The following is a 24,853-nucleotide window of genomic DNA, read 5'->3' as shown; positions in this document are numbered from 1 at the left end:
GGCGTCTGAGCGTGAGAGACAGACAGAGGAAGAAGAGAGGGCTGGGGAAGAGGGGGCTGCTGGAGACGGACCGAGCAGAGTGTGTGGGAGGGGAGGACATTGAGAGAGACTTGAGAGAAGCCGCAGGAGACCAGCAGGGTGGGCTGGGAGAGGCAGAAGTTTCTCTGCTATCCAAGGAAGGGGAACCGGCTATTTCCTCCCTAGCCTCCTTTTTCCTTTTACAGGAGAGACAGAGAAGCAAGAGAGACAGAGACACCCAGAGACAGAGGGGATACAGAGAAGGAGAGAGAAACAGACAGAGAAGGCAGACAGAGACAAACAGAGTTAGAGACAGAAGCAAGAGAGACAGAGACAGACAAACAGACAGAGAGTTAGAGAGACAGACAAACAGAGTGTTAGGGCTGGAGAGCCAACAGCACGCACACACCCACATCCCTTCCTCAGGTGTCAGATCTTCAGCTGCTGGCCATGAAGAGATTGGCTGAAGACAGCCCATCAGACAGTGAGTCTGAGGGCACCATAGATGTGGGCAAAGAGGAATACAGGTAAGGGGCCCTGCGGGGGTCCTGGGACGGCATGGGGTGCAGGGAGCAGCCACAGGAAGAGCCTGCCAGGTCTTTAAGGGCAACTTGCTACTTTGATCTTAAGCTCCATTATTGAGAGATCAGAGAAATAGATACTTTGTCCCCCTCTCACACGCCCCCTCCAGATCTCACTGTCCTCCTTTACACAGAATCTGGGAATAAGGAGGCTTGGCTCTCATTCTCTCAACCCCCACCTCACTCAGTTTTAGGGTTGGGAGGGACCTCAGGAGTCATCTTATTGTCTCCTTCCCATTTTACAGATGTGGAAATTGAGGCCCAGAGAGAAGAGATGACTCACAATATAGTAATCAGGGGAGGAGGACTTTTAGCCATGTAGTCTGGTCCCTTCCCCTGTTTTCCAGATGGAGAGATCCTCAATAGTATTTTATTTTTCCAAATATATGTAAAGAGAGTTTTCAACATTCATTTTTGTAAAACTTAGTGTTCCCAATTTCTCTCTTTCCCTTCCTTCCCCTCTGCCAAGACAGCAAGCCATCTGATAAATCTTTTTAAAATAATCCAGAAGGGGAAACTGAGGCTCAGAGAAGGGATGGGAACTTGTCCAGTTTGTCAGTGGCAGAGTCTGGACTGTCCTGTGGGAGAACAGCCCCTCCATAGTTTTTGACTTATATTAATAATTCAATAGTTCAATTGTTTAATAGTTTAATTCAATAATTAATAGAATAGAAATATGTAATTTCTATTCTATTATTCACTCAAATGAGGACTTTGCATCTAAAACCATGGTCCCTCATCACTGTTTTTGCAGGGAGTTGGATCCTGTCAGCTCTGAACCAGCCCTGCCCCAGTGAGAGGCAGTTTACCCAGAGGGGGAGCCCACTGGGCCAGGAATGCAGGCACCATGATGACCTGTTCTCATTTTTAGCCTTATTAAGTAATTTTGCACAAGTCCCTGAAATTCTTCCTGCCTCCAGTTTTCTTGTAAAATAATTTTTCCTCTCACTAATAAGAATAATCTCCTGTTAAATTCTTAAAACACACTAATAATGAAATGGAAGGGATTGGGAGACATAGAAATTAATCCCAAATATAAAATTAAATCTCTCCCTATCTCTCTCCTTTTTTTCTGTCTCTGTCTCACTCTTGCTAAGACTTTCTGGTGCTATTTAGCCTCCTCTCTCTATTTTCTCTGTGTTCATGTCTCTGACTCTGTGTCTCTGTCTGTCTCTCATTTATCTATTCATCTATCCCTGAAATGGAAATAGAATGTATATAGAATTGGGGCATCCTAACGATCTCTTTGATGAAGTAGGAATATGTTCTCTGGTTTTGTTTTGTTTTTTTCACCATAAAGGAAGGAGTCCCAGTTTTTCCCTTGCCTATTTTCAAGGTTTAGTGAGTGCTCTTCTTTAGAAATGATAAAGTTAGACCATGTGTAAAAAATATTTTTCTCTATGGGTCTTAAGAAAACATGAAATTAGATTCATAGAATCATTGGGCAGGAGGGAACCTTAGAATATAGAATTCTGTGTTCCAACAAAGTACTTAAAATATCAGAGCTAGAAAGCATTTTAGAACACAGAACATCAGAGATAGAAAAGACTTTAGAATATAGGATATGAAACTTGGAAAGGACCTTTACAACCCAGAATAGCAGAGCATAGAGCACAACTTGGCATTCGAATATGAAATATTAGGACATAAAAATTAGTTTAGGAAACTTTAAAAATAGGTGAATCCTCAGAATTCACCTGATTATTGGGTGATTTGGAGCTGTAAAGGACCTTGGACATTATGTAGTATAACTTATCATTTTAGAGTTGAAGAAAATGTAAGGGGAAGGGATTTGGTCTGACACGGTTCATTAGTGACAGTCCCGCCAAAGTTCATGTTCCTGACTCCCAAGTCCAAAACTCTTTTTTCACAGTTGAGATACTTTCTGCCATTTGACAAAGTGATGGAAAAAACTTCACGCAATTTGCTCGAGTCACTTAATTGACATCCAGTCCATTCTCAGTTTTTCTCAAGAGGATTAGCCACATTTTAGATTAGTCATGGCAAAGCCCAAACTGGCTTCCCATTGCCCTTGAGAAAACTTCCAGGTCACTGCCGTTGCTGTCAGCTGGCATGTTCTCATCAGGGGATCCAGACATTCGACCTGAGATGTGTGTGGTCAGAAAGGGAAATTTGACATCTAGCGCCAACTGCCCAACACGCTGCATCTCATAGACTCCTAGAAAATCGGAGCTGGAAGGGATCCCAGATGTGGAACATGAGAGCCAGAGAACATGGAGTATCAGTGCTAGGATTCTGTGCTCCAGCAGTGCTTGAAATATCAGAGCCAGAAAGCACTCTAGAACAGAACATCAGAACCAGAAAATGCCTGAAAACTGGACATAAAATGTTGAGCAGGGTCTGTGGGTGTCAGGGGTGGGGGAACTTAGAATGTAGACTGTCAGAACTGAAGAACTTAAGGATCTAGATAATAGAACTTGAAGAAACCTTGGAACAGAATATATAATGTTAGAACTGGGAGGAACTTTAGAATAGGATAGAATGTTAGAACTGAGAGGGGCTGTAAAACAAAATATCAGAACTGAAGAACCTAAGGACCTAGAATAATAGAACTTGAAGAAATTTTTGGATAGAACACAGAGTTGGGAGGGACTTTAAAACATGGAATGTCAACGTAGAGAAGGACTTTAAAATAGAAGAGGACCTTAAAACATAGAATGTCAGAGCTGAAGAACCTAAGAACATAGAAGATCAGAAAAAGCCTTAGAACAGAAGACACAGACTGTCAGAATGAAAAGGATCTGAGAATAGAAGAGAATATTAGAACTGAGAGGGATCCACATAGAATGTTAAAGCTGGAAAGGTCCTTAAAACACAGAGTATCAGAGGTGGGAGAAGCCCTTAGAACACAGAATGTCAGAACTGGGAAGGACCCATCCAGATACCTAATAATCCTCCATAGAACAGTCAAGAATTGTCTGGTTGTGTGCCTGACACTTATTCTGTAGCTTTCTAACTTAAGAGAATATCTCTGAATATTTGAACAACAGCTAATATTTTTGGGATGTTTTTCACAATTCACTGAGTCTGCACAGGCCACCCAGCAGTTCTGTAGAGCAGGCACTCTGGGTATTCTCTCACCATTTTGCAGATGAGGAGGCCGAGGTTGAAATGACTTGATTAGAGCTGGGAGAAAATGTTCCAGACAAAATATGAGGCCAGATTTTGTGGTACAGTCTCAGTACCACACAAGGCAAAATGTCAGCATCCTTTTAGTGGAAACAGGAGTTGTTTTCTGTGACTAGCAATACTGTCCTTTTAAGGCGGGATTGCAGATGGTGATAGCTCCCTCATTGGCCGTAATGTTATATCATCAATTCTCCATTATCTGTGCTGAATATAGAGGACAGACCCTTCTGAACTGTTAGCATTTGGCATTGGAAAGCAGAATGTGATAGAGGAGAAGGAGAAGGCTGGAACAGATTCACCTTTCTATTTTTTTATTTAATAAGTTAATTTGTAAAAAAAAAATCATATTTAGATTCAAATATTGTGCACATTTTTTTTGGGGGGGGGCTGAGGCAATTGGGGTTAAGTGACTTGCCCAGGGTCACACCGCTAGGAAGTGTTAAGTATCTGAGATCAAATTTGAACTCAGGTCCTCCTGACTTCAGGGCCAGTTCTCTATCCACTGAGCCATCTAGCTGCCCCCCAAATATCATGTACACCTTAAAGTATCATTTGATAATAACTAAAATAGCAGAGTGCCTTAAAAATATTTTTTAAAATATTAACTTAATCAGTCTTCACCATAACCCTGTGAAGTAGGTGCTGTTTCATTATCGAGGAGGAAACAGACATACAGAAGTTGTCACTTAGACAGTAAATGTGTGAGGCTGGTTCTGAATGGGGGTCTTCATTTACTGTGGGTCCAGCACTATCTGCATTGAGCCTCATGGCTTTGTGATATATATACTAAATAAATGGCAGTCCTTGCTATTCTACTGCTACTGTTACTACGACTACCATCACTACTGCTTATGAACTTTATTAACCATAAAAAAGGAGCTTTCTTCTCTGGGTCTCGGTTTCATTCAATAACAGATTTCCCAAAGGTGGAAGATACACCAAGACTCTCCCATTCCAGCACCCTGCAATCACTAATACCCCTCTACAATATTCCCAATAAATGTCTGCCTAACATCTGTTTGAATACTTCCAGTGAGATTTCTTCTTTTTTGTTATAATTGTTTGCTTGTTTTATCCTTTCTCATGTTTTTTCCCCTTTTGATCTGATTTTTTTTTTGTGTGCAACATGATGAATATGGAAATATGTTTAGAAGAATAGCGCACGTTTAACCTATATTGGATTGCTTGCTATCTTGGGGAGGAGGGAAGGTGGGAGAGAAGGAGAAAAATGTGGCACACAGGGTTTTAATAAGAGGCGAATGTCAAAAACTATCTAGGCAAGTATTTGGAAAAATAAAATACTATAAAAATACTTCCAGTTTCAGTTCTAGTGACATTAATTTAGTTCTATGAATCCCTTTTTGACAGTTCTAATAATATAATTAAGAGGTTGGTCATTAGTAAATTTAATTGGTAAAACTAGGGAATCTATAAACCCCAGATCAAATATTCTTATCCTGGGATCCATAACTTTTTAAATATAGATAGATAGATAAATAGGGGCAGCTAAATTAGGTGCAGTGGATGGAGTATTTGAGTTCAAATCCAGCCTCAAACACTTGACACTTACTGATTGTGTGACCCTGGGCAAGTCACTTAACCTTGATTGCCTTGCCAAAAACTGTGTGTGAGTGTGTGTGTGTGTGTGTGTGTGTGTGTGTGTGTGTGTGTATCACTGTTTCAATGATGTTGATTTTCTTCTTATTCCAATTTCTGTATTAAAACATATTCCTCTGAGAAGGATCTTATAGATTTCAAAGATTGCCCAAGGAATCCATGGCACAAAGAAGGTAGAAAAGCCCATGAAAATGATGTCTTTATATCTCATGAACATTTTTAGTCCCAGAACTATGACAAAGCTAATGAGCTCAGAGAAAAAGCCCTCAAGTGAAAAGAACAGGTCTAGGATTCAAGAGGTCTGGGTTCAAGTCTCAGCTTTGCTACCTTCTAGCTCTATGATCATGGAGCAGTCACTACATCCTTTCAAATCTCAGTTTCCTTCAAGGAAAAATGAAATAATTATATATGCCTTCCTTTCTCACAGGCTAGATGTGAGAAAAGTGCTTTGGAAATTGTAATGGATGATTAAGATCACAGTATCATCATTATCATTGTTGTCATTGAGAGGCTGGAATTTGTAAGGGGCTGTTTTATAGAACATGAACCTGTGATTTGGGGCAATTCATTTACATAAACTTTGTAAAACCTCATATATTCTAGTTATAAACTTATAACTAGAATAAAGCTTAAGAAGTTGTTTAATTCTTTTTACAGAATAGGATATGGAGGTTCAAAGATGTTAAGGGAGGGTGGAAGGAAGGAAGGAAGGAGGGATAGAAAAAGGAAGAGAGGGAAGAAAAGAAGATAAAGAAACCAAAGGAAGAAAGGAAGAAAAGGGAGGAAGGAAAGAAGGAAATAAGCAGAGGAAGGGAGGGAGAAAGGAAGGAAAGAAAGAAGGAAAGAAGCAAAGGAAGGGAGGAAGAAAGGAAGGAAAGAAAGAAGGAAAGAAGCAAAGGAAGGGAGGAAAGGAGAGATGGAGGAAAAGTAAAAGAGGAGAGGAAACAAATTCTAGAGACATTAAAGGGCTGGCTCTTGCCAGCACAGTAAGCTAACAGCCAGGCTGTGCCGTCTGAGCCCTGGGAGCGGTTGCTCACTCCCAGGCCCTCTTTCTTTGCCCACCAGATGAAAGGGCTGGGTTTCTACCTGCTCTGCTCTTCCTGGTGGCCTCAGGGCCCAATCCCAGGGATCAGAGAAAGAGGTGTTCCCCAAGGACAGGCCACCTGCACCCCAGAACTTTGTCAACAAAAGGACCAAGAATTTTCATCAGCATTGCCCAGGATCTCTGCGGGGAAAGGGAACGAGAAAAGTCCTGAATCAGGAAAATCTTCTTCCTTTGTGCCCAGGATAAGGAATTTACGCGTCTGGGGGGAGGGGTGGAGCGGACGCTGCCTGGACTGCCTCCCGATTCTTAGCCATGATGAGAAAGTTAAGGATTGTAGAATTCTAGAGCAAAGGTTTCTGAACCTTGTTTTTTAATAGATATTTTGATAACTGTATTTCAAAAGAATTCGTTTCCCTTGTTATAATCTGTATTTTATTTTATGCATTTAAAAAGATTATCCTTAGAAGGGACCGGTGGGCTTCCGGGGCTGCTAAAAGGGACACACAGAAGCCTGAGCTCCTGTTCTGGAGCAACCTAAGAGATCACCTTTGTCTTGGTGTCTTCAGTGCCCAGCCTGGCACCTGCCGGGCATTGTGTTGGTCGTTCTTTCAGCCAATCCCTTCATGAGCGCATTTAGGGTTTTCCTGGCAAAGGTGAGGAGTGGTTGGCCACTTCCCTCTCCAGCTCATTTTACAGGTAGGGAAACTGAGGCAGACTGGGTTAAGTGACTGGCGCAGGGTCACCCGGCTAGGAGGGTCTGAGGCCGGATTTGCCCTCGGAAGGTGAGTCCTCCTGTTCCGGTCCCGCGGTCGCCACGGCAACGCCTGGCTGCCACGTGATAGATGCTCGCAAGGTGTTTACAACACCCCGGATGTGACCCTCCCCCTCGCCCTGATGCCCTCCCACCGGGGCGGGAACTCCGCGGTCCTAAAAGTCTGACTCAGGCTCTAGTTGGTTCTTCCAGAATGGGAGGGTTTTGACCGAGACTGTGTAAAGCTGACTAGAATGTGCCAAACTTGGTGTTTCAGATTTTCAGTTTTTACCCCAGACACTTATTAGCTGTGGGATCCTGAGTCAGTCACTTAAAACTGAGCCTTGGTTTTCTCATCTGTAAAATGGGGATAACAGCAGCACCCACCCAATAAGCGTTAGTGTGAGGGTCAAATAAGGGAATGGGCGTGAAGTGCTATCTCTGAATCAGAGCCACGGTAGGTAAGGTTCGAGTATAAATGCAAATAAAACAAACCCGGCGCGGGCTGCTGCCTGCAGCGCCCCCTGCGGATGGAGCTCACATCTCTCCCGGAGGAGCAGTTGTGGCCCTTAGGCCCCAGATCCCAAAGCAGCGCCTCTGAGCGGGCCCAAGGCCGCCTCTGTCTCTAGGACGGGCCGGAAGAAGGCTGGGCGCCATCAATAAGTCGGTCCCCTGCAGGCACTGCCCCGCCCCGGAGCTGGGCGGGGGGGGTGCCGGGCAGAGAACGGCGCGGTCCCCGCTCTGTCGGGAGCTCACCCCGCGGCAGGGGCTGGGACCGGAGGCAGCTTGGAACTGCGTCCCAGAGAGACTCACAGGGAGAAGCTCAGTCAGGAGCGCCCGGCAGGGGGCACTCCGATCGAGTGCGCCAGTTCCGCATCCTCCTCTCCATGGGGTCCTGCTCGGCCGAGGCGGTCACTGCGGGGGCGAACAGCCCAGGAGGCAGAGCGCCGTGCCCGCGCAGGGCGTCCAGGCTCCAGGGAGGGGGGAAGGCCTGTGCCCATCCGTCTCCTGGGCCTCACCCCCCAGCTCACCCTAACTCCCGCTCCCGGCCCAGCTGCGGACGCCTGACGCCCTTGGCCAGTGACGTTGCTGACCCCCTCACAGCCATTTATAGCTGACAGTTTGTCTCAGTTTTCTCATCTGTCAAATGGGGACGTGGTCGCCCTCACCTCTACGGGGTTCGGGGAGGCTGCACAGATACGTGTGTGCGCGCCTAGAGAGCTCTAGGAATGTCAGCGTCATTCAGGGGCCGCGGTCGTTCCCCATTTCTACGATGTTTCTGTAATGTTCCTTCCAGCGGCCAGATACTGTTCTCAGACACACACACACACATCCCTGTTTTATAGGCCGGGAATCTAAGACTCAGAGAAAAGTGTCCATGAGCACTCTGCTAACGGGTGTCAGAAGCCAAACCTGGGTCTCCCGGCTCTACAAGGCCAGGGCCCTTCCCACCCTTCTAAACTGCCTCTCTCATAATAATCAGGAAAGGGATCCCGCTGCCAGCTCCCCTTTATTGTGCTGCCTGGCTTCTATGGCACACTCCTTACAACAGCCTGCTGGTATGAGTATCATTATCTCCATCTTACAGATGAGGAAACGCTCGCTGTCACATAGGAAATATTGGAGTCAGGCCTGGACACCAGGGCCAGTTTTCTTTCTGCTGTACCAGAAAGTTTCTCTCTCTCTCTCTCTCTCTCTCTCTCTCTCTCTCTCTCTCTCTCTCTCTCTCTCTCTCTCTCTTCTTTCTTTCCTTCTTATTTCTTTATTTCTTTCCTTATTTCTTCCTTCCTTCCTTCCTTTCTTTCTCCTTCCTTCCTTTGTCTTCCTTCTTTTCTTAATGTACAGAAAATTTTATAAAATTTAATTTTTAAAATGAACAAATGTCTATTTTCTCTCCCTCCCATCCTCCTGACTCCAGGGTCTGTATTCTATCCATCTGTTCCACCTAGCTGCCCCTTCTACCAAAAGAAAGAAATATAAGGAAGGAAGAAAAAAAGGGAGGGAGAGAGAAAGAAAAAAGAAAGAGAAAGAGGAGGGAGAGAGGAAGGAAAGGAGGAAGAAAGGAAGGGATGGAGGGAGGGAAGAAAGGAAAGGAAGGAACCATCCTTGTAACAAATATATGCAGTCAAGCAAAACGAATTCCCACATTGCCTTTGTCCAAAAATATGTCTCATCATGCACCTCCAGGCCATCACTCGCTGCCAGGAGATAGTAGTGAGTAGTGTGCTTCCTCATCAAAAGTCTAGAATCATTATTGGCCGTTGAGCTAGAGTTCTTAATCTTTCAGAGCTTTGTTGATTGCCGCAATGTTGTTGCTACCCAAATTTGTCCTCCTGGTTCACTTCAGTCTGCCATCAGTTCATAAATAATACCGGGGTCTCTCTGAAACCGCCTTCCAGCCTTTCTTCCAGCACAGAGCCATTCATTGTGTCCTCTTTTCCCGGGGAGAAGAAGGCCTGGAGGCCAGGAAGCCGGAGCCTCTCTGCTGTAGCTCTGGATTTTTTAAAAAGGCGCATAATACTGCTTTCCCTGCCCCCTTCTAACTACTCTCTCCCTCAGACAAATGCTGATGGCTCGGGATCTAAGGGCAGCTGTCAAAACCACGTGGCCGTCTCTGTGAAGGAGACAATGAACAGCCCGTTTGGGGGGCTGTGGGCTTTTGAAGTAGGCCTCTGAGGGTTAGTGGGAGGACTTGCTGAAGAAGGAACTTGTCTGATCTGAGATTGCTGAGATCTGGTGAGCCGGCTGGGGAAAAAAGAAGGGGGGCTTACTGGCTTCCTCTGAGGGTCTTAGATAGTGTGGTCTCCTCTTTGAAGGGAGAAATAACGTGAGGCACTCAGAGCTGGGCCCTCCCTTCTAGTGAGCTGCCCTGGTGCCGGAGTCAGCCATGAACAGTGGGTCATATTAACCTGTCTCTTCTTCCTCCAGCCAAGGTTCTGGGGCCCAGTCCCCCTCCACCACTTCGCAGATGCAAGCCAGGAAGAAAAGGAGAGGGGTGAGTGTTGCTCGGAAGCTTCCAGGATTGGCTCTGGTCCCTGGGCTTGGTTTCCCAGAAGGCCCTTAGGAGCTCGTTCAGTCAGGTCTGGCCCTTTGTGACCCTGTTCAGGGTTTTCTTGGCAGAGACACTGGAGAGGTTGCCCATTCCTTTCTGCAGCTCATTTTACAGCTGAGGAAACTGAGGCAAACAGGATGAAGGGACTTGCCCAGGATCACACAGCTATTGAGTGTCTTGAGGCTGAATTTGAACTCAGAAAGAGGAGTTTGCCTGACTCCAGGCCTGGTGCTCTGTGCAGTACAACTTGTAGCTGCCCCTGAAAATGACATTATTATTGTTTTTATTATTATTTCTGAGGACATTGTATTGCCAGTGTATCCATCCTTTCCTTCAGATTGCTGCACAGCATAGTAGAAAATCTGTGGGCTGGCTGTCGGAGACCTGAGTTCTATCATTTACTGGCTGGCAATGTGACCTTAGTGACTAGTCATTTAATCTCTCTGAGCCTCAGTTTCCCCATCTGTAAATTGAAATGATCATCTCCGATGTCAAGGTAGAGAGGAAGGAAGGGAATAATGGTCCACAAGATGGGATCATCACCTCTGATTCAGACCGTCCTCAGGGAGAAGGGACATCCCCACCGCCCAGATTGATCACAGATCAGTTCTTTAGCAGTGCAATACGTGGCCAGATTTCCCAGGGAGCAAGTGGGACATGGCCTACGGATTCCGTTTTCCTAGAGGGGAAGAAAGCCAGTCACTGTGAACACACAGGGAAGAGACTTTGGGGACTCAGACACTGCAATCATTTTGCTTCCTGGCTTCAGACTCCCCACTAATTCCTTCCTATCCCTCATCTCTCTGACTTCTACTGCTCCATCAGGCTTAGGGGACCAGTTTCATATGTACCAGCGGGAGCTACTTTGATTTTCCTGCTTTCATGTATTATCTGCAGGCAGCCTGTAAGGGACCACAAACACTATGGTTACTCCATCCACCACCAACTGCCATCTTGCACTAGTTCCTATCTGGACAGTTTGCATTGCCTGTCCCATCCACTCTGCCTAAGGTCCCTCCTGAGGCCATGATGAGGATTTTCATAAATCACGAATCTGAAAGGCATTTAAAATTTTTTCCCACTTAGTAGTATTTTTTCTAGTTACATATATAAAAAAAACACAGTTTTTAACATTTACTTTTGTAAGATTCTGAGTTCCAATTTTTTTTTCCCTTCCAACCTTTCCTCTCCCCCTCCCCCAAGGCAACAAGCAATTTGAGAGAGGTTATACAAGTACAATCATTTGCATATTAATCATGTTGTGAAAGAAAAATCAGAACAAAATGGAAAAAACATGAGAAAGAAAAAACAAAAAATGAAAATAGTATGATGCAGTTTGCATAAAAGGCATTTTTTAAAACTGAGAAGGATCATTATTTCTATTATTCCTTTCATCTTCTCCCTTCTCTCCCCTCCCTTCCATTCCTCCCAGGGCTTCTCACATTCAGTAAAAAATCTATAGGTTTGGGAAGAATATCTAGATAGGTATTAGAATCCTTGAGCTTTATGTCAGATTTCTTGCTATCTTGGGGAAGGAGAGGGAAAGGAAGAAGAGAGGAGGGAAAGTTTGGAACTCAAAATCTTACAGAAATGAATGTTGAAAAATATCTTTACATGTAATTAGGAAAAAATAAAATACTAATAAATGAAAAAAAAGTCCTTTGGCTTTATGGCCCCACCCCTGTCCTCAATCTAGAAATATGCTGTCATTTTTGTGTCAGATCTTGGTCACTGCTATGTCACTCAACATTTCTTTGGCCATTCAATAAAAATTTATTAAGCACCCACTATGGACAAAGCACTGCGATGAATCCTGAGAGAGACTCAAGCCAAAAGGGAATTCACCTATTATTAGGGCAAATGAGACAAAAACACAGATAAAATTAATACAGAACGCTACATGACAAATACATTAAAGATATGTAACCTGAGGAGGAAGAGATTCTAAATGGAGGGTGGAGATCAAAGGAGTTTCCTGGAGGAATGATTGGCATTTGATTTGGACTCTGAAAGTAGGGCACAAATGTAACAGATGAAGAAAGGGAGGGTGAATATTCTAGGTTTAGGAGATAGCCTGAGCAAGAATACAGAGAAAGGAGAATAGCATGCCGGCTCAAGAGGCAAAAAGGAGACTTAGTTTGGCTGAGACATAAACAGGTGAAGGAGGGCAGAGAAAGCATTCCAGGCACCAGGAATTGTGCCTTAGTCTTCTTGAACAGTTTTAAGAATAACTCTAGAAATTGCTTTATTTCAGCAAATTAAACTTTAGATGCTGAATTTTTATAAAGTTAACTTCAGAATAGCAATTGCTTTTTTAAAATGGTCTACAATTTAGAATGTTACCACAAAAATTAGTTATGTTAAAAAAAATTAGTTATGGTTGTATTTGTATTACAATAAAGAAAAGCTCTCATGTCTAAAAAAAAAAAAAAAAGCAAAGATAGAGGTGGGAGAGCACAGTACATATTTGGGGAGAGAAATGGGTTCTTTTTGGCTGGAACGTAGAATGCATAAAGGAGAACAGGAGAGAACAGAGTTGCAAGGGGGGTTGGTCCCACTCGTTTAGATTCTTGTCTGAGGAATCTGGACATTACTTGGTGTGACTCTCTGGGGAGTCCCAGACAAGAAGTTTGGTCTCTGGAGCTGGGAGCAGGTGTTACTGTGTGTCTGATGCCATTGTTTCTCCTCCAGATCATTGAGAAAAGGCGGCGGGATCGCATCAACAGCAGCCTGTCCGAGCTTCGCCGCCTGGTCCCCACGGCCTTTGAGAAGCAGGTAAGGATGGAGGGCTGGGGTCTCCTGGAAGAAGGAGCCAGCTTCTGGTTCCCACTGAGGGAGGAGCATCACTTTCAGGAGTCCAGTTCAGTGATCTCTTGTGTGAATGTCCTTTTGGACTGGATCCATTTCATAGTTCAAATACTAGGAAGTCCAGGCCTCTGGAAAGGGTACTGGGAAGGCACAACCTTCATTCCCGCCCAGTGTCTCAGGACACCCTTTGGAACCAAGCAGAATAAAGCCAGTCTGTCTTCTCCACTCCAGTTCTGGGGACCCTTAAAGGTCTGCTGTCAGGTTCTCCTTGCTGCCTCTCACTCCATCTGTTTTCTTGGGCTCTTTGTTTCAGACCACTCTGGCAGGCTCTTCACCATCCAGGTTTGAGCGTATTCCTCTTGTTGGTGGCCCTTCCTAAAATATGGCCCCAGAACAGAAGGTTGCAAATAGGGACTGCTGAGAGCAGAGCTATGTCTTCTCCAGTAGCACAGCCAAGACTGGGTGCCATGTCCTTACTGACTGTGGAACCTGAAGTCCACTGAGCCTCCTCAGACCCTTTTTGGATGTCTTCCTACTTTGGAATTTGCTGCTAAATCCAGGACTTTGCATTTATCTTTATTAGCATTTTTTCTTGTTAGATTTGCTTCTTATTCTAATTTGTCAGAACCTTAAGGGTCCAGCTTTGTGTCATCTGTAGATCTAGATTTGGTAAACCAGTGTAATAATATTATTTGTTTAGTGGTTTTCAATTCTGTCTGACTCTATTTGGGGCTTTCTTGTCAAAGGTTCTAGAGTGATTTGAAATTTCCTTTTCCAGCTCTTTATACAAATGGGGAAACTGAGGCAAACAGGATTAAGTGACTTGCTCAGGGTGATACAGTCAGTAAGTGTAGTTGTATTTAAACTCAGCTCTTTCTGATTTTGTTGTTCAATCATTTCAATCATGTTCAGTCTTTGTGACCACATTTGGGGGTTTCCTGGCAAAGATACTGAAGGGGGTTAACAATTCCTTCTCCAGCTCATTTCATAGCTGGAGAAACTGAGGCAAACAGGGTGAAGTGACTTGTCCAAGGTCACACAGGAGTGTCTGAGGCCAGATTTGAACTCAGAAAGATGAGTCTTCTTGAATCCAAGACCAGCATTCTATCCACTGTGCCATCCAGCCGCCTTTCTGGCATTCAGTAGGCACTATAAACACTTATTTCTTCATCCCCATCCTCACACACACTTTAAATCCCTTTCCCCTTTCATGTCTTGCCAAATCCAGGGGTCAGCATCTGTCCCCTTTGTTCCTACTCACATGCAAAACAGCAGTACTAGAGCAATGCTCATGGGTTTAATACAGATTAATGTGATCTCATCTCTACTGGACCCTTACCGAAGCAAGACAGTCCTTCTAGCTCTCCCTACTTGGTTTTCCTTCTTTCCTTCCTTCCTTCCTCTTTCTTCCTTCTTTCCTTCCTTCCTTTCTTCTTCCCTCCTTCCTTCCTCCTTCTCTCTCTCCTTTCCTTCCTCCTTCTCTCTCTCCTTTCCTTCCTCCCTCCCTCCCTTCTTTCCTTCCTCCTTCCCTCCCCCTTCTCTTTCTTCCTCCTTCCCCCTTCTCTTTCTTCCTCCTTCCCCCTTCTCTTTCTTCCTCCTTCCCCCTTCTCTTTCTTCCTCCTTCCTTCCTTCTTTCCTTCCTTCCTTCCTTCCTTCCTTCTTTCCTTCCTTCCTTCCTTCCTTCCTTCCTTCCTTCCTTCCTTCCTTCCTTCCTTCCTTCCTTCCTTCCTTCCTTCCTTCCTTCCTTCCTTCCTTCCTTCCTTCCTTCCTTCCTTCCTTCCTTCCTTCCTTCCTTCCTTCTTTCTTTCTTGACAACTGGAGTTAAATGATTTGCCCAGAATCAAATAGCTGGTGTCGATTTTCTCAAGCCAGATTGGAACTCAGGTGGGCCTGACTCCAGGGCTGATGCTTCAGTTTTCTATTGCACTCCCCAAGGAGACTGCTCTAAATCTTCTCTTCTCCTACACCAATCCCCTACACCATCTTAACTCCCTCCCCGCCAGCTGAGGTCATTGCCTTATCTAAAGGCCCCCTTACTATAAGCTTACTCTTCTTCCCTTTTCTGATTCTCCAAAGCCCATTCACACCATCTCCATTCTCCCCTCCTGATGAAAAGAGGGCCTCTTTCTTTGCCAGAACTAACATGAGGCCTTGCTGCCATCTCCCCCATCTCCTCTGGAAGATGACCTTTTTTCCAACCTTGAATTTCTCCCTAACACCACTGAACATGTTCAAGTTTCTCCTAACCTTAAAAAGCCCTCACTTGAACTCTAGTCTCACCTCAAGCTATTATCCCATAACTCTCCTCCCTTTTATAGGCAAACTCCTAGAAAAAGCTGTTTCTACTAACCTACACGTCCTCTCATCTCAGTTTTTCCTCACCCTCTACAACCTGGCTTCCAGGGCAGCCAGATGGCTCAGTGGGTAGAGGATCAGCCTCAGAGTCGGGAGCAGCTGAGTTCAAATGGGGCCTCAGACACTTAACACTTCCAAGCTGTGTGACCCTAGGCAAGTCCCCTAACTCCAATCGCCTCAGAATGAAACAAAATAAAAAAAAAATATTGCACTCACCCTTATCATTTGACAGACCCCACTCTCTCCATGGCTACTTGGTCTCTCAGCTGCCAACTCCAAAGGTCTTTTCTTAATCCTAGCTGCTCCTTCTCAGTTTCTCTGCAGCCTCTGATATTTTGGATCACCTTTCTTATCCTTCTGAGAAGAAAATCTCAGGGGGCCAGTCAGTTCTCAGACCCCTTCACACACACGCAAGGTCTCTGAGGACAGTGGCTGTTTCATCCCTGCCTTTGTACCCTGACACAAAGGACAGTCTCTGGCAGCAGCCAGTGCCTGTGATTAATTGTCCCCCAGGCTCACTCCCAAAGAGCTGAACCCCACCTCTTTATCTCCCTTGTCCCCACAGGGCTCCTCCAAGCTGGAGAAAGCAGAAATCCTACAGATGACCGTGGACCATCTGAAAATGCTCCGTGCCACCGGAGGGTCTGGTAAGAGAAGCCCTTCTTCCCAGTGGACTGAGGCGGGTATAAGCAAGGGCCAAATTATAGAAGTCTTCCCTATTTCATCCCACCATCATGTCCTCTCCTTTCCAAACCTCCAAGGCTTTCCTTGGTTTCCTGAAAAGGACACTCTGAGTTCAGAAAGTTGTAAGACCTGAGTTCAAATCCTAGTGCTGCTGCTTCCTTTTGGACCTAAGAAAATAATTTAAACTCTCCAAACGTCAGTTTTCTTAATTAGCAAATGAAGAAGTCGGACTAGATCTTTCTGAGGTCCCTTCCAGATAAACCATGATCGCTGGTGCTCCCACACCCCAATCCAAGGCACCAAAGTCTTAAGTCACCATCTCTTTCTTCTGTCTGCTCAGAAATGTCTTCTCTGGTTCGGCCCATCAGGGTCAGCTAAGTCCCTCAGGGAGATCAGTTGTCCTTAAAAGCCGACACTCGTTCCATCGGTTCCATCAGAACCTCGTTTTCTGTTCCTGGAGTGGGAGGTCAGTCTCTCCCATGGGGGCCGTAGCTCAGATCTGTGACGTGTCCTGAGAGATCACAGAATGAACCCCCGACTCTCAGAGCTTCAGGAGAATCAAATGAATGCACGAGGTCTGACCCTGGGGAGCCCCATGAATAATATTCAGCATTTCTATAGAGGCTTTAACATTTGCAAAAGGCTTGACATAAAATATCTCACAGCATCCCAGGGAGGTAGGTGCTATAATTATGGTCATTTTACAGGTAAAGAAACTGAGATTAAGAGAAGGCAAGTGATGTATCCAGGGTCGCATGGTGCCTCTGGCACTGACAAGATTTAAATTTGGGTCTTCCCTGACTCCACATGTTGCCTCTACACTAGATGATGATGATGATGATGATAAATAGGCTGGACTAGGAATTCTCCAATATTCCTGATTCTAGAATTTATTGACTCAGAAAAGCCCAGGGCAGGGGGGGAGGGGTGGTGGTGGTGTGGAGAGGACAACTAGGTGGCTCAGTGGATAGAGCCCCAGCCTGAAGTCAGGAGGACCTGAGTTCAAATCTGGCCTCAGACATTTAATACTTCTTAGCTGTGTGACCCTGGATAAGTCACTTAGCCCAATTGCCTCAGCAAAAAAAAAAAAAAGAAAAGAAAAGAAAGAAAAGAAAAGAAAAGCTAGAAAGGACTATGGAGATAATAAGGTCATAGGCGTTAGAAGGGACTTTAGAATCCACATGATCCAACCTTCTCATTTCACAATTGGAGAAACTGAAAAGATTTCCCCAGAACCACAGAACTAATAAGTGTCTGAGGGAAGAATCATTTCATCCAATCCCTCCTCCAATCATATTTTACATTTGGGGAAACTGAAGCACAGAGAAAGAAAAGGCTTTGCCTAATATCACAAAGATAGGAAGAATCTGAACAGGGATTTGAGTTCAAATCCTCCACCTCCAGATCAAGGACTCCTTTTGCAGCCCTGTGAATGAATCAGGATTAGAGAAAGCTGAGCCCCTTTGTTTTATGAAATGGGATTTATTGACTCAGAAAAGCCCAGGGTGGGGGGAGAAGAAAATTAGGTGGCTAGAAATGGGACACTTGGCACCTAGGCACGGAAAGTACCGGGGATGTCCTGGAGGCAGGAAGATCTGAGTGCAAATACGGTCTCAGATACTTCCTAGGGGTGTGATCTTAAGCAACTGACTTAACTACAGTTTGCCTCAATTTCCTCATCTGTGAAATGGGGGAAATGACAGCACTGACTTCCCAGGATTGTTGTGAGGATCAAATGAGATGATGTTTATAAAGCACTTAGGACAGGGCCAAGCATATATACAGTGGGTGCCAAGTAAATGTTAACTGTTATCCCTCCTGGCTGGCTTGTCTCTGAATTGGGGGTGGGGAAGTGTCTGGGCGCTTTCTGAGGGCTTACTGTGCAGAACTCTCAGTGGGAGGCTGGCAAAATGATTCACTGACCCTTGACTGCCCCAGCCTGATGGGAGTTCATCACGTCCCAGCGTGCCCCAGTGCTTCTCACCACCCCATGAGTCTGACATCTGTGCTGAGAAGGAGCCCCTTGCCCCAGAGATAATCACATCATAAAATAGAACTCAAGGGGACTTTTCTTCCTTTGAGATGAAGAAAAGACACTCTGGCTTTGAGGGAAATTAGTTAATGAATCACACTCAACACTTTTGCATGATAAACAGTTTTTTTTGACTGCTGTATGCTTTCCAGATGGATTGTCATTGGATCCTCACAATTACCCTACTGGGGGAAGGATGGAGGTGGGAGCAGATATTTTCATGCCCATTTTACAGATGAGCAAGCCGAAAGGAAAGAAGTCAGTTTCCCCAAGGTCAAATGACTGAGAATTTGAACTCAGGTCTTTTGATTCCAAGTTCAGTGTGTTGTCCATTTTGCTATGAAGCATAGACCAGGCCTAAAAGTGACTCCACGCAAGACTTTTTATTTCAGAGGACTAAGAGCAAGTTGTGGGTAATTATAGAAAAATAAAAGATATTTTCCTCACCTGAAGGTACTTCTTCTTCTTGTTGAATCATGTTTGACTTCTCATGACCCCATTTGAGGTTTTCTTGGCAAAGACACTGCAGTGGTTCACTATTTCCTTCTGTAGCTCCCTTTACAGATGGGAAAACTGAGGCAAACGGGACTAACTGACCTGTCCAGAAACATACAGCCAGGAAGTGTCTGAGACTGGATTTGAACTCAGGAAGAGGAGTCTACCTGACTCCAAGCCCAGTGCATACCTTCATTTAGGGCAAGAAAACACTTAAAAGGGAGCTGAAAAGCATGGGAATGAAGGAGGAAGTACCTCTCTGGACTGTCCATCTTATTTAAACATATGCAGATGAGAGAAGAAAGATTAGGATCAGAGAAATAGAGATGGCTGAAACCCATGAAAAGAGATGGTGAAACCTGGAGTGTAACGGATGACTGGCTTGGGGGTCTTCCTCAAAAATCATTCTGAGAGGATCTCAACAATGGAAGAAGGGGGCTGCAGGGCCCAAGGAGAAGCCACTGAAACATGGCTGCAAAGTCTGGGGAATAAAGTATGACTTCCCTGGACCCTTCCTCAAAATGGGGAAGAACTTAACACCAAGGCCATTCAATGTGAATTTTCTCTGCTTTATCAGTTCTTGGCTCAGTGCACAGAGCCTCTGGGCCTGGAGTCAGGGAGAACTGAGTTCAAATCTGGCCTCTGATACTTATTAGTTGGGTGATCCTGGGCAAGCCACTTAACCCTGTTTGCCTCAGTTTCCCCTTCTATAAAATGAGCTAGAGAAGCAAAGGCAAATCACTCCAGTATCTCTGCCAAGAAAACGCCAAACAACGTCAAGAAGAGTCATCAGACAGGACTGGAAGGGACTGTTTTGTTCTTCAGTCCAAAGGGACAAAATGATCCCTTCCAGTTCCAAATCTGTAATTCTGTGAGACTCTCAGGCTTTGGTTGCAGCTGTAAGTCATAATTATGTTCTTGCTGCTGATAAGCAAATGGAAACTGATGGGAAGCAAACTTTGCCTTCCCAAGCAGTTATTTTTATCCTGAATAGTGGGAAACTGGGCTTTATTCTGAAATATTTCAGGCTTTTGCAAACTGAACAGACTATTCCAGTGGAATCATTGTAGCCAGCCGGTTCCCCCCTCCCCCCCCCCTCAGCTATTCACAGTGTTAGTGAAAGGCTAAGTGTAGTGAATAGATAGGGGTGTTGGTGATGAACCTGCAGGCCTGATGTTTCCTGTGCCCTTTGCCCTCAGGACTTTTCGATGCCCGGGCCCTGGCAGTGGACTACAGAAGCATTGGCTTTCGAGAGTGCCTCACAGAGGTTGGGAGATACCTTGGGGTCCTGGAGGGCCAGAGCAGCACGGAGCCCATCCGCCTCCGCCTCCTCTCTCATCTGCACAACTACATTGCCGAGATGGTGCCCTCACCAGGGGCTGCCACTTTCCTGCCTTGCCCAGCTTGGCCCTGGGCATTCCCCCATGGCTCCTCAGCAGCCTCGAGCCAGCTTCCAGTCCCCCAGCAAGTGCCCAGCCCCGGTCTGGCACTCGTGACTGCCTCCTCTCTGGCGTACTCCATCCCTATGCTCCGAACGGCCCCTCTCCACCGAATTTCTGGTGCCATCCTGCCAGCCCGGAAGAGCTTTCTGAGCAATCGGGTGCCAGCATCCCCACATAGAGCCCGCCCTGCAGGAAGGCCCACCAGTCCAACCACGATCCCTATGGGTGGTGCAGCTTCCAGAAACAGCCACATTGCTGCAGTCCTGCTCTCCTCCTCCTGCTCCCCCTCCACGGGAGTTCCGATCCCTCCTGCCTACTCGTCACCCCCTGCACTGAGCCCATCTGCCCAGGGACCAGCGGGCAGGGTCGGTACTGCCAGACTCTGCCGCTCCTGGACTACCGAAGTTGGAGCTTTCTGAGGTGATTCCCTGCCAGGTGCCAGAGAACACACACAGCGTCCAGTTCCCGGGGTCCATGACCCTTGCCAGCCTGACTTTCCCCCTTTCTTTCCCTTATGACATCAGGATGTAAAGGGCTCCTTCTTCCGTCATCATCCCAACTCCTCTCCTTACCCAGTATCTCCTTGCTTCTTACAGAAATCTCTCCATTTCCCATCTTCGGGTCATCCTTCCAGCTTCTGACCTTCATCTATTTCCCTTTTTCCATTTCAGTTTTACTAGTTGTGAAACTGGTTGCCTGGAGTATCAAAATGCGCCTTAAATTCGAAGCCAGACCAGCTTCATCTCCTGGCTCTCCTTCCTGACTAAGGGACGCTGGGAAAGTCCTTCCTCTCTGGGTCTTCAGAATGGAGGAGTGGGACTAGATGCTCTCCCCATCCCTTTCAGCTCCATAGCTTCTCATGCTGTCTTGATGTCTGTGGGGACTCCCCATATGCGGATGTATTTCACCATGTAATTGACAAAGAGACCACAAACCTTGCCAGTCTCCTCTAGGGGCAGGGAATTGTGGGCTTCCCATAGGTGGTGTGGGGGCTCCCCATATGCGGATGTATTTTACCATGTAATTGACAAAGAGACCACAAACCTTGCCAGTCTCCTCTAGGTGTAGGGAATTGTGGGCTTCCCATAGGTGGTGTGGGGGCTCCCCATATGCGGATGTATTTCACCATGTAATTGACAAAGAGACCACAAACCTTGCCAGTCTCCTCTAGGGGCAGGGAATTGTGGGCTTCCCATAGGTGGTACTAATCTGTCAGAATAGCCTGAGCACCATGAACCACTGGGTAAGTTCTCTTTGGAACCCTGATCAGATATCACTGGGTGTTCATTCCTTGGTTCCAGTTCCTGTTCCTCCTTATGGATACCCCTTATTGAACACTGATTTGCCCCAACTCCTCACCTCAGCTTCCCCTTCAGAGCAATAATTCCCAGGGAAAGGTTCCCCCCTTTGAATGGCTCTGTGGCAGCTAGTCAGCTAGGTCCATAAGTGTTGGATCTGGAGCCAGAAAACCCACAGTTCAAATCCTACTTATTAGGTGAGACCATAGGCAAGCCCCTTATCCTTTCTGTGTCTATTTCCCCATCTGTTAAATGGAAATGATAGTACCTGTTCCTAGGGTGGTTGTAAGGATCAAATGAGTTAACATATGTAAAATAGTTTGTGAACCTTATAGTGCTATATGTATTAATACTAGTCATTATTCTTAGCCCAGTTAGTCATGCATTTTTGTGGGTCCATGACAAAGTCAACTCTTTGCATGGCCCTTCCCAGCAGAAACCCTCATCTGGGATCAATCATGTTGGAGGGATAGGGGAGGAAGAAGAGAAGGGAGGATGTTTTGAAAGCACAGAACATTGTTTCCCAGGCCAGCTGGCCCTTCTGGGAGGTCAAGCCCAGAAGGAATAAATGACTTTGAAGCACAAGTTTCTTGAGAATCCTGTTTCACGACAAGCAGCTGGAGCACAATGTCTGACCCTGCCACAGTGAAAAGTGTGAATAAATATGAGGAAACACCATAATAAGAACCACTGGGCAAGATCACACTTCTGCCTTTGTCCCATTTTACTTTGGATGAATTAGAAAAACAAGGTCACAAGATCGAATTTTTGTCCCTTATGTTCAACCAGTGAACAAGTCACAGAATCAAAGAATCTCAGAGTTGGAAGGGTCACATAGGTAAATGTTTAACAACCAGCTTTGGGGATGGAGATGGGGGGTAGAAGAATGAATTATATGTGATATATGTTTAAGTTTAATCTACTTTTTTTTTTTTCCTGAGGTAATTTCTCTGAGGCAAGTGACTTGCCCATGAGCACACAGCTAGGAAGAGTTAAGTGTCTGAGATCAAATTTGAACTCAGGTCCTCCTTTCTTCAGGGCTGGTGCTCTATCCACTGCACCAACTAGCTTCCCCCTTAATCTACATTATTAACATTTTCTTCATATCTTTAAATCTAGGCAATCAACAAAAGAATAGATCAAATCCAAATTTGTATCATTTATTTCCTAGGTATAAATGTTCACAATGAAAATTTAACAATCAGCTCTCTTCAGCAGGTTCCTGGCTTCATTGGAGGCCATCTATCTCTGATTTGTACATGAATGGGAGTCCTGGGATTATAAACTCAGAGATCTAGGGACTGAGGACTGGGGATAGTCATCATGTCCAACCTCTCATAGAACAAGACACTGAACCTTAGAGAGGATGTAAGGTCACACAGGTAATAAGACAGATCCCTTAGTTCCAAAGTCTGTGTCTTCCTTGAGCCACGACCATTTTTCAGAAGGTCTCGTCCAGTCTTCGCTAGATAATCTTTCATGACAAGGAGCTCCATTCTACATGGGGACAGCACTTGTCAGCTAGTGAATTTTCCCTCACACTGATTCTATATCCAGTGCTTGGGACAGAGCCTGCCACCTAGTAAATGCTTAATGAAAGTGAATGGAAGTGCCTTAGCTCTGCCTCTCTGAAGATGCTCCCATTGCTGCTGGTTCTACCCGCTGGGGCCAAACAAAATGAGTCCAGTCCCTCCTTCACATGACAACCATTCTGTTACTTGAAGAGGACTATTGTATCCTGCTCTGAGCCTTCTCTTCTTTTTGCTGCATATTCCTAGGTCCTACAATAAAGTTTTCTATGGTCCAAGCCTTCATCCCCTCATGCTTTATGCCTTCTTAAGTCAAAAAATGTGTTTCTCACCCCTTAGGGGTATAGACTGGCTATGATGGGATTTACAGGTGAGGAAACTCTCTACCAAGGTAGATTGTCACCTTCTTTGCAACTTATGAATTAAGTGACTCACCCAGAATCACACAATCAGGATGTATTTGACTTGCTCTGGTAACTCTCCAATTATAAACAGCAGAGGAAACACTGCTCTGCCTTGGTAGAGGAAGTTTTCCCACCTGGGAGTTCCCTAGGCCATTGAAGTGGCTCCTAAGGTGTGAGCCACTTTTGTCTTAAGCGGGAGGAAAATTTCCCAAACATTTAACCATGAATCAATCAAAATCAGACACAAAAAGAACAGTCTCCAATCTACAAAAACCTAAGAGTCTCTATCTGGCCCAGCCCTGACCATCTTGGTCCAGCCTGGGATCCAGATTTCATTACCATGACAGTCACAGTGAAAATATTTAGAGCCTTTAAAGATCTGTGGATTTAGCCCTGGAGAAAAGGAAAGATCTGTGAAAATTAGAGCCAGCTTAGGAAAACTGACCCCAGACAGGGACCTTCCTATTGGTCCTTCTCTGCCCCTCAGTATCCCACCTCATACTCTGAATATTTTCACTTCAATTTATTTCAGAATCTGGAAATCTACCAAATGAAGCTTCCCATGGATTTATAAACCTCCTCTATTAAAAAAGCAGATCTCTCTGGGAGGTTTATGGGGATATCAGCAATTCACATGTCAGTGAGAATTAGTTTTCCTCCCAACCTCTACACTTAGATGAATTACACTCATCTACAGGGATGAGATCAGAGTATGTTTAAGTAGTTTAGGAACCTGGAGCTCTTTTTAGATTAGGGATAACTTAGACCAGTGCCCTAGTAAGGGAACTAAGCCAACATACAGGCACTAGGGACCTAAAGAGAGGGGCACCTAGAGGTGGGAGAGGGTAGAGTTAGGAAAAGAGGAAGGATATGAAATCAAAGTATATATTTCATGTTCTGCCCATGCTCAGGAAAGGGAGTAGATATAATAGTTTTGGAATTTCAGAATTATAGGAAAATGATTTGATCTACACTCCACCTTATAACATGTCCAAAGTGGCCCTCCTGTGTTTGAAGGCCTCTGGTAAGGGGGCCACCTGGGGCAGCCCATCTTGTTCTGGTACAGATCTTGTCTGGGAGATTGTCATCAACCCCAAATTTGGGAATCCACTGCTCCTAGTTCTCTCCCCCAGGCCCAGCAGAATATGATTAAAAGCTCTTGTGTTAGATCTTCAGCTATTCCAGATTTTGAGACAGAAGTCACCTCACAGGGTCACCAAATCCAAACCTTTCATTTTATAGATGAGGGAAGTTAAATGGCCTGTCCATGGTCCACAAGGCATGATTGGAAGTCTGGCCTTCCCAACTACAGACTCAGAGCTTCGGCCTCTGCGCCCCTAGCAGCTCAACAGCTATCTCATCCGAGTCTTCTCTGAGTTAAACATCCCCAGCATCCTTCTCATGTGGCTTTCCTTCTTTTTCCACCGAGGACTTCTCTGCTCCCAAGAGCCAGATTAAGAATCAGTTCCACAAGTATTTATTGTCTTCTCTGGACAGGCACTGCTATTGCTGAGCCATTTTTCAGTCATGTCTGAGCCTTTGTGTCCCTATTTGGAATTTTCTTAGCAAAGATACTGGGATGGTTTGACATT

The 24,853-nt window shown here is 45.3% G+C and overlaps 1 protein-coding gene across 3 annotated transcripts; it reads left to right on the top strand.

The window, feature by feature from the left end:
- Window positions 1-23,135, top strand: HEYL (hes related family bHLH transcription factor with YRPW motif like). 3 transcript variants are annotated; one of them, XR_007952219.1, is made up of 6 exons: window positions 1-545; window positions 10,091-10,157; window positions 12,906-12,989; window positions 15,943-16,024; window positions 19,788-21,010; window positions 21,120-23,135. XR_007952219.1 is itself a non-coding variant. In XM_051987759.1 (5 exons), the coding sequence occupies exons 1-5, from the start codon at window positions 469-471 to the stop codon at window positions 20,447-20,449; spliced, it is 972 nt and encodes a 323-aa protein (XP_051843719.1). In that variant the 5' UTR covers window positions 1-468; the 3' UTR covers window positions 20,450-23,135. The 3 variants fall into 3 exon arrangements, 1 of the variants encoding a protein (XP_051843719.1); XR_007952220.1 differs by having other exon boundaries at window positions 19,788-21,119; window positions 21,229-23,135; XM_051987759.1 differs by having other exon boundaries at window positions 19,788-23,135.
- The last annotated feature ends 1,718 nt before the right edge of the window (window positions 23,136-24,853 follow it).

Source organism: Antechinus flavipes, chromosome 3 (genome assembly GCF_016432865.1).
Source record: "Antechinus flavipes isolate AdamAnt ecotype Samford, QLD, Australia chromosome 3, AdamAnt_v2, whole genome shotgun sequence".
NCBI lineage: Eukaryota > Metazoa > Chordata > Mammalia > Dasyuromorphia > Dasyuridae > Antechinus > Antechinus flavipes.
Note: the sequence above shows the minus strand (reverse complement) of the source record. Positions and strands in the feature narration are given on the sequence as shown.

Excerpts from the sequence above, each read along its gene's own strand:
- HEYL (XM_051987759.1), top strand. The coding sequence starts at position 469 with ATGAAGAGATTGGCTGAAGACAGCCCATCAGACAGTGAGTCTGAGGGC. Across the intron at positions 10,158-12,905 it reads CCAGGAAGAAAAGGAGAGGG|ATCATTGAGAAAAGGCGGCG; the intron begins GTGAGTGTTGCT and ends TTTCTCCTCCAG. Across the intron at positions 12,990-15,942 it reads CCACGGCCTTTGAGAAGCAG|GGCTCCTCCAAGCTGGAGAA; the intron begins GTAAGGATGGAG and ends TTGTCCCCACAG.